This window comes from Mesoplodon densirostris, chromosome 15, assembly GCF_025265405.1.
Source record: "Mesoplodon densirostris isolate mMesDen1 chromosome 15, mMesDen1 primary haplotype, whole genome shotgun sequence".
NCBI classification, from domain to species: domain Eukaryota; kingdom Metazoa; phylum Chordata; class Mammalia; order Artiodactyla; family Ziphiidae; genus Mesoplodon; species Mesoplodon densirostris.
The window spans coordinates 67,754,225-67,764,302 of record NC_082675.1 but is presented as its reverse complement, the minus strand read 5'-3'; the positions used below and the strand labels follow the sequence as shown (position 1 = coordinate 67,764,302).

General features: G+C 36.7%; 1 protein-coding gene across 2 annotated transcripts in view; it reads right to left on the bottom strand.

The window, feature by feature from the left end:
* Positions 1-2,831: 2,831 nt before the first annotated feature.
* The window catches only part of SMAD4 (SMAD family member 4), a 59,164-nt gene continuing 51,917 nt past the window's right edge, over positions 2,832-10,078 (bottom strand). The window contains exon 12 of one of the 2 annotated variants that reach the window (XM_060118068.1): positions 2,832-9,429. In XM_060118068.1, coding sequence (XP_059974051.1) covers positions 9,218-9,429 — 212 coding nt within the window. In that variant the 3' untranslated portion in view covers positions 2,832-9,217. The remainder of the gene's footprint in view (positions 9,430-10,078) is intronic. The other variant, XR_009534469.1, reaches the window with a different exon arrangement.

Genomic DNA, 10,078 nt, shown 5'->3' with positions numbered 1-10,078 from the left:
TAGCTATAAGGCTATTCAAATAATCGATTTCATGTTGGGTGAGTTCTGGTAATTTGTGTTTTTCAACAAATTGGTCAATTTCATCTAAATTGTCAAACTTATGTGTGTAAAGTTATCTGTAGTATTCCCTTCTTATCCTTTTGATGTCTATAGTGGCTGTAGTGATACCCCATTTTATTCCCCATATTGGTAATTTGTCTTGTCTTTTTCTGTCAGTCTTTGTAGAGGTTTGTTGATATTACTGATCTTTCCAAAGAACCTGTTGTTTCATTGATTTTCTCTGTTGGTTTTGTTTCAATTGTACTGATTTCTGCTCCAACTTTATTTCCTTCCTTCTGCTTGCTTTGGATTTTTCTAAGTGTTTGAAGTGGAAGCTTTAAAGTACTGATTTGAGATTTTTTTTTCTCTAATGTTTGCATTTAGTGCTATAAATTTCCCTTTCAACACTGCTTTAACTGAATCACACAGATGTTGATGTTTTCATTTCTCATTCAGTTCAGTGTATTTTTAAAAAATTTCCCTTGAGACTTCCTCTTTAACCCATGGTTTAGAAATATACTGTTTAGTTTCTAAGTGCTTGGAGATTTTCCTGTTATCTTTTACTGATTTCTAGTTTGATTCCACTGTGGTTGGCGAACACGTTATACGATTTCAATTCTTTTAAATTTGTTAAGTTTTGAGTCTATCTTAGTATATGTTGTTTGCACCTGAAAAGCATAGCATTTTGCTGTTGTTGGATGACTTGTTCTATGTTAGATCATATTGGTTGATGGTGGTGTTGAGTTCTTCTATATCCTTGATGATTTTAACTATTCTATCAACTGTTTAAAAAGCTATGTTGGGGCTTCCCTGATGGCGCAGTGGTTGAGAGTCCGCCTGCCGATGCAGGGGACGCGGGTTCGTGCCCCTGTCCGGGAGGAGCCCACATGCCACAGAGCGGCTGGACCCGTGAGCCATGGCCGCTGAGCCTGCACGTCCGGAGCCTGTGCTCCGCAACGGGATAGGCCACAGCAGTGAGAGGCCCGCGTATCGCAAAAAAAAAAAAAAAAGCTACGTTGAAGTCCCCAACTATGGTTGTGGATATATTTCTCCATTCATTTCTATCATTTTTTGCTTCCCATATTTTGCTCTGTTGCTTGGTGTATACACACTTAGGATTAACTCTGTCTTGATGAATTAACTCTTTATCATTACATACTGTCCCTCTCTATCTCTGGCATTTTTCTTTGCTCTTAAATCTACTTTATCTGATATTAACATAGCCAATCCTGCTTTTCTTTGATTGTTTACCTCATATATATTTTCCTATAAACCTTCTTCTTTCAGATTGCCTATATTGTTATATTTGAAGTTTCTTGTAGAAAGTATATAGTTGGGTCATGTTTCTTAATACAGTCTACCAATATCTGTCTTTTAATTAGTATATTTAAACCATTTACATTGAATATAATCATTAATATGTTAGATAATAAGTCTGATATTTTAAAAAACATTTTCTCTTTGTTGTTTCTTTGCTTGTTTTCTTTTCCCCCTGCCTCATTGTGAGTTACCTGAACATGTTTTAGAATTCCATTTTGATTTGTCTATAGTATTTGAGTTTATCTCTTTGGTTAGCTTTTTCATAGTTTTAAATATTTACTCTGTATACATTTAGAATCACCTTACGTAGTGTTGCAATTTTTGCTTCAACTAGCAAACATAATTTAGAAAACTCAAAATGAGATTTATGTATTAACACATTTTTTGCTTACCATATATATGTATTATTTTGCTTACCATATTTTTAATTTCTTCTCGATATTACCTTTCTTATCATTTCCTTTCTGTTTAGAGAAACTCCTTTAACCATTCTTTTAGGGTAGGTGTGCTGGTGACAAATTCCCTGAACCCATCCTGTCCATCTATCTGGCCCAAAAGGACTACATCAAAATAAAGAATGCCATGCCCAAAGTAGGGCCAGAACTAAAAGAATTGCTCTTTTAGAACAGAAAGGGCTGAGGGTAAAGGGCACTACAATTTATCACAGTGAGAAGACAGGGTGAGAAGGGTTTGAAGAGGAGTTGGGACGTTTCAGGTTGTCATTTGTGGGAGCTGTTATAAGGCAGGAGATGGAATAAAGCACAAAGAATCAAGGGTCAAAAGCAGAGGGCAGAGAGAGATGAAGAATACATGAAACTGCCCTTACTCCTGAAGAGTTCCAGAAAGGAATGTTTTTTGTGTTTTGTTTTTGTTTTTTTGTTTTTTTCCCCTCAACAGAATGCCAATCGACAACCTTCTTCAAGTTCAGCTTAAAATACTGTAAATTTTAGGTCAGGCGAAAACGAGTCTCTCGGCCTGATAAATGTCTCTGGAACTCACATCAGCAAGACCAGAAAGAAAATTCTGATTTGGTAGTGATTTTTTTTTTTTTTTTTTTTTTACAAGCCATTGCCAAAGAATCACCTTACCTGACCACCCCCTGCCCCACACTGACCCCTCATTTCATAAAGGAGGCAGCTGGGGGGGAATAGCTTTCTTTATCCTTAGATGGGCAATGATAGGGTTGGTCTCCAATTTCCAATTTCTGTCTCTCCTTTAAGCATCTTGGTTCTCATAATTCCCTAGTACCCACCTCTTCAACCACCATCATTCCACTCTCTCCTTTTAGAAATGAGAAAAGAATGGGGACTGTTCTCCCATGGTCATATTTGAAATGCTGTAGTTCCCATTTCAATGGTCACAAAGCAATGAAGGAAAATGTCCTCAAGTCTGAGAATTCGCTACGTGATTAGAAATTCTTTCTAGATCTATAACATCCACAGGCTTTAAGAAAAAGAATGAGCACATAATGATTTAATTGGCTTTCTCTTTTAATCAAAAACATACTTTGTTACAGAGTTCTCAGGAAAGGTTCAACTATTTTTTAGCCACAGACTTCAACCAGGCAAAAGTATACAAAAAGCCACAAAGGAACTACCAGCCTTAGCTAACCAGCTTTCCCAAAAGCAGAAGTTAAATGTGGCTCTTCTGTGAGTTTTGGCATAGCTGCATTTCTCTGACTTCAGAGAAGGAGACAGAGTTGGGAAATACTATCACCAAATCTGTTCCCAAATCCTAGTCACCTCCTCCAAATGGTTCTGCAGCTCACCAGGTTTTCATTATCCAGGAGCTTTCATACTTTTCCCTTAAATCACATGTCCAAGGCATCGGCCAGAACCCATACTTGGAATAAGTTTGCTGACTCCATGTTTGGCCTTTTAACCAATCCAAGCCCATGAGTCCTTCTATCAATGACAAGCAGCCACAGCAACAGCAGCTGGTTTCATTCCTTCCTTTCCAGCTACCACAGAGGTGGCCTCTACCAGGACTCCCCAATCCCCTACCCTTGACCCACCCCCCAAGGAAGGTTCTCAAGGTCCTTGAAAAAGCCAAGTCCATTAATTATACTCATCCAAGGATAGGCTGGAAGAGAACTCTGAAAGGAATGCTCCAGCCAAAAGTCTTCTAATCAAAATGGACCTAAAAAGAGCCAAAAATAAAGTGAATAATCATCCACTGGTATTGACTTCTTGAGTCATATAAACCATTTTAATTGACACAGTTCAAGGGAATTTCCCTGTTTTGAGAATAGAAGAGTTAAGAAACCAAAGACCCAAAGCAATGACCTCTGATAACCATTAGGCATTTACAGTAAGTTTTCAATCCATTTTAGTTTAAAAAAAAAATTACCAGCACACAGTACTTAAGAGGATGGTGTCACACACATACCAACCCAAAAGGTAGAATATCATGACTCCAAAAAAAGCCTTAATACACCTTGAATAGAGATGATGGGAAAATGAAATAAAGGCTTTTCTCCATTTTTTTTAAAGTATTTATTGCAGCCCCCAAGGCGGTGCTAGGCCTTTGGTTGAATTTAAGTTTTAAGGACATATTATGTAACTTCTTGTCCACAGAACAGTAATAAAATATCAAGCCTAGTCTCATTTGAATAATGTGGAAATAAGTAAAAAGCCCCCTCAGACAGCAGACCAAAGGTAAGGAAGAAATCAAAAACTGCTGCAAGGTAGGCAAGGTCACTTAAACTTCAGAGCTGGAAGAACTCATCTAGTCCAACTCCCTCATTTTACAGATGAGGCAACTGAGGCCCAAAGAAGGTAAATGACTTGCCCAAGGTCATACATCAAATTAGTGGCAGAGCGCAAACTAGAGAGTGCAACTGTCTGGCCCCAGCCCAGAACCACTACTAGTTTCAGGTTGAACAAGAACACTAGTTCTGAGACCTATTGAGAAAGCATCTGAAACAAACTGACAATTATCCGCGTCAATAGAGAGAAATGATTGTCTTCACTGGAGCTTTCTCCTTAGTTCTTCCTACATTAAAAAAAAAAAAAAAAGATGATGAAAGGAAAAGAAAAAAAGGTTCATTCACTCATTCAAGTCTGATGTTAAAATCCCTGAAAACATCAGCAATCACTTTAGCTACTCTTTGGGGCAGGATATCAGACCCTCAATTCTCATAAAGGCACCTAAAGGTCAAAAATATCTATAGAGGAGGAAGGCCAGAAGATAGGACTCAAAAAGGGGACACCGAAACAAAACAAAAATGACCCCCTCATTTTCCAAGGTTTTTGTTTTTTTGCTTTTTTTTTTTTTTTTTTTTGCTGGTGTCCTCTAGGCAATGGTATTGCCTCTGGCTATTGATGCAAACTTAGTAACCAACCCTTGTAACCCCAGTTTTTGTTTGAGCAGCATTCAAGTGGAAGCAACAAAACCTTTCAAAGGGGAAAATTATGAATATGACTCATTTCTCTCTATCTGAACTACCTGAAACTCAGCAAGAATCAGGAAGCACACTAAGCAGTCAAACTGATATCAAATGCCAAAGCAGTGAAGTTCTTTTCAATACTTTACAGGAAACTTCCTTGGGTCCTGTCCCAGTTTGCCCTGGTGTTTTAAAGAAAGTTCTAATAAGTATGGTTATCTGGCTTCCTTGCCCAGTCGGGAAAATGTATCAGAAAGGGAAGAAGGAACTAAGGGGAGGTATACTAGTAACACACAGGAAGTGGTTGCTGTCATTAAAGGGGGAGGGGGGGGGAGTATAACAAAACCAAACATTCCAAACCATAGGAGTCTGCGACCATTTCGTGCAGGTAAAACTAAATGTCCCACATGTCTTAGCAGCCTCTAAAGTCTACAAGACAGGAGGCACAAAGAAACACTGTATCTAGTATGTTCTCTAATATACATATCAAATAACTCCACCCAAAAAAATGGCCAAAGTAAAAAAAGTTTTACTGCTTAAATAAGGCAAGTTTGGATTATGCAGAAAATTCCATTCCACAGTGATACCAGATAAATAAGATAAACAACCTAGCAACACTGGGACAAGTGCTTACAGACAAGGCTGGGCCTGAGGATGCTATGAATAAGGCCACTAACTTTTTACATCCTTCCTGATATATCTTAGGAGAAAAGAAATTATCTAGTTGTGAGGAAAAAATAGAAAGGTTGCACACGAGATTCTCATACCCCATCTTCAATGATCTTGCAAAGGAGGACTTAGGTGATTATTTACAGACAGCTATCCGCAACAATGGGTTCTGCCTTTAGGAAGGAAAAAAAAAAAAGCATTTCTTCTATCTACTAGTCTTGGCCAAACCCCATCCACAAGAGTTGTTAACTGACTTTACATACAGGTAATTGCTTTCATATACTCATTTACCCCAGTAACCTAAAATTCACCATTTTCCCAATCTGCTATTATTAAATGCCAGTAAAATGACTCAATGATGGAGGGAGCAACCTATAGAAACTATCAACAAAAAGGATTATTCTGCCTTACTGAGAATAAAACTTCTTCTTCCAAAAGGCTCTCAAAGAGGTTCTGAACTAACCTGATTTTGCATAACAGCTAGTAACTACTAACTAGTTACCACCAAACCAGGAATTGAAATACTTCACCATATATTCTTTAACCTCCACATATACTTAAGGAGCACCATGGAACATGTAAAATTTCCCTTCTTCAGACAGGCATGGTCAAAAAGACAACTGCAATAAACTTTTGAAATAAGATATTTATCATCTGGAAGACAGGACATTTTATCTTGCCTTCAATGTTTTATTACAAATACCCCCTAAGATATTTATCATCTGGAAGACAGGACATTTTATCTTGCCTTCCATGTTCTATTACAAATACCCCCCTCTACACTACACCCTTCCACACAAAAGTGGATTTTTAACTTTGAAATACAACACAGCTCATGTGTGTTCATTTTATTTGGGTATTCTGAGTATGGTTATCCCTAAGCCAGGCCACTCAACCTGTAAACCTACAATGTTTACAGGAGGAATGGGACAGGCAACCTATTTGCCTGTTAGGTCAATACAAACGAGCCATGCTTCTAGAAAAACAAGGTTATATGGCAGTGATTTATTATCATTATCTTTGTATACCAGGGGTAGTATACTATAAAAAATGACAGACTATATCCCACAAAAGAATCTACTCCCTGGAAAATAAAGGCAACACCATTTTGGATTTAAGGATTTCCCTTTGATAATGCACTGAAAGGCACTAGACAAAAGTGGAATGGGCCTCATACTGGATTGATTATAAAGGTACAAACCTGGTTCACCTCTCTCTCAGCTTCCACTGAAACTCAATATTCTGAGAGTCTCTGAGATATGAACTAGCTAGAGAAAACCCACCTAGAACCATATACTCAGAGCAATCAGATTCCAAGAACTGTGGACACTATTCTACTCTTAAAATAGCCATAAAATCTTAAACACTGTGATTCTTTTAGTCTTACTCATCAAAGATGACTACCTCTAAGAAACGTAAATACTGTTCAACAACTAAGCCCTCAGAAATAACTGATTATAATATACTAGATGTTTTCTCAAAAGCATGTGACTGAACCTAGGCACAAGTATAAAGCAATTAATAACTAGAAGTACTTCTATGTACTTGTCGTATTTTTATGGCTCTTTGCAAAAGGAAACCAAAGTGGGTGGCTTGGCCTGAAAGACAGACTACTTAGCAAGTATTTTCCACAATACTTTCTCTAGATGATTAAACATGTAAACCTTCTTTTAAGTAGAATAGGGGCAACGGATTATATCATAGCATGCTTATGGTTCTAACCTAATAACCTCAATTTTTAAAATCTGTTATCCTAAAACTCTCTCCTCTTGCTCCTATTCTTCATTCACAATAAAACAGATCTAAGTAAAAAATTTCTAGAGAATGAAGATACCTTTTAAAAAATCTGCCAATAAAACGTAAAATCACCAAACTTTACAGATTAAGATTAGGTCTTTAACAGAAGTATCTGTAAGTACTCAAGAGTATAAATGAGTTGGTAGAAATGTTATTTTAAAAAACAAAATACAAGCAGCTTGGATCAAGATATGTTTAAATCACAGCAATAAGCAAACTCAGTGGTTTCTAGGATGGTCTTACTAAGAAGACCTAAGCAAAGAAGTAGAAGATTTGTTGATTTAAGTTGATATAAGGATGACTATCATGCATTAAGTGTTTCTCATGTCTCAAACTTGTAACACACCTGAAATAATCTTACTACACTTAGAAAGGCCCTCCATGAAGAAAGCAAAAACATCTGAAAGATAATCCTTGATTTATTTCACACTATTTATCCTGTGGACAACCTACTTATCTTATAGACAATCAGGCCTAGTTTTGCTACAGTAAAATAAAAGTTAAAAAAATAACCAACCCTACACTTGATACACAATGTCCATAGGGAAGTCCTGGTAGAGTGGGAGAAAAAAACCAAAGCTGCCCAATAGTACTGGCTTGTTTGCCTGTCATTTAGTAGAAGGTGTCTCGCCACTAAGGTTGGACTCAAAAGTGCAAAAGAAAAAAAACTTAAAAATCAAACCTAGAATTCAACTTTGCATGTTGAGATTCAGTTTTATTTATGCTACTAGCTAAGTAAAAAGCATACATATTGTATCTGTGGTACAGTCAATACATTTGCAACTTTTCTACTTAAATCCTCTATACAAAGTCACTGCCAGTTGATATGATCATTGATGGCAAAGGGCTTAGAATAACCAAAAGGTATAAAAAAGTTTGCAGTCTTGCCCCAAGATACAAAAACTGAATTTTAAACAATGTCATAACATACATGATTTAAACAGTATACGAAAAAAAAGTCACACATCAAATCAAGTACAAAAATATCCAAACTACCTATTATGAACGGTAATGTTTCCCTTATTCTGCACTGTATTTAACACAGAATTTAGCAGTTTCCAAAATATTCATTATTTAGTTTAAGCACTGCCACCTTTGCAGAACGGTAAGATATTAGATGGAGTGACACTGCTTTTAGTGTTTTTAAAAATACAAAACCTTTCCCTATGTTAATGAAGGAAAGAAATTCCTCCTCTAGGCTTCTTAGTAACCAACCCTGTGCCTAGAAATATAGAGTACATCTACTGTTTAACAGGGCTAAAGTAGATTTCATGATAAATAGTTATCCAACAAAGATAACAAATGTAATTTTAAATGATATTCCTTTGGTAATTTTAAGGAATTCTCAATATACAGAGATTAGTGTTTTGCCTTGGCAAAAGAAAAATTGAAGTCGCAAGACAATCTGAATTGAAATCATCTTCACTAGTTTAACGTGAAAAAAACATTTGCATAAAAGGTTATAATACATTACTATCTTCTTTTTTAAACACAGAGTAAAGTTGCTCTTGGTAAAATTAACTCACCCACATGGCACAATATTTTGGAGTAAAGTATGTTCAACAATAACAACTCACACACAAGATAACACAGGTGAGTTAACTTTGGGAACTTCTCTGCCTTTAAAATCAGCAATATTGAATTTATTCTGTAGAATAACACACATATCAATGTTCTGCATATAAAAGGCTCTAAAACATTTTAAAGGGCTAAATTTTCCAGCATTGGAATGATTCCTTCATACATAACTGGTGAAGATTTAATAAGAATGTGTTTTTCCTGATCTTCAAGCTCTGAGCCATGCCTGAAAAGTTCTAAATAGGAAAAAAAATTGTTTTAATCCAGTTTCTGTCTGCTAGGAGCAAGGCAGCAAACACATTTTTCAACCCCTTATGAAAAGATAAAGCAGAACAAAAATGAAATATATCTTCAGATTATAAACAGGATTGCATTTTATAGTCCACCATCCTGATAATGTTAAGGGCCCCAACATTAAGTTAAAAGACCTCAGTCTAAAGGCTGTGGGTCGGCAATAGGCATGGTGTGAAGTACTTCATCTAGGAGCTGGAGGGCCCGGTGCAAGTGAATCTCAATCCAGCAAGGTGTTTCCTTGATGCTCTGTCTTGGGTAATCAGGCCCCCAGCCTTTCACAAAACTCATCCTGAGTATGCATAAACGACGAAGGTCATCAACACCGATTCCAGCAGCAGCTGACAAACCTAACAGAAAAGATTTGGATGACGTCAGAGGGACAGCTGATCTCTTCCCATCCTCCCTAAATCTTACATTAATAAGGTGATCAGCTTTCTTTACTTCATTCTCCCCAGCATATAACTTCTCTGTCAAGGTGCCAAAAAGTAAGTGTAGATCTATACTTTATCAACAGGGACTGAAAACTTTTGGTAAAGACCATCTACATTCCACATGGGTCTTCTAGCTACCATCAATTATGAATTACCACAATCCACCAACACCCCACCTGTTTTTCTCTTTAGAAGTGGAGGTGAAGGAATAAAAAACAACTTGTTTTTAAGAGGTAGTGCATGTCTACAGGTTGGTTCTAAGAACCTTACTGTCTGTCTAAACAGTCTAGTTCAGAGTACGACATGACTAATAATGAGACAGTTAACAGTCCTGGTTCCACTAAGACTTCTTGGATGACCCAGATGATGTCTGTCTCTCAGTTTCACAATGTAACAGAGATAATATGTAATTACTCAACAAGGGGCAGTAGATGAGAATGAAAAATTTAATAATAGTTCTGGATTCTTTAGTAAAAGCATGTTTATAACATCAAAACTAGCAAATTAATGGTTTAGATGCCCAAATCTTTAAAAAAATAAAATTTTCTAAATGAGTATGCCTTAT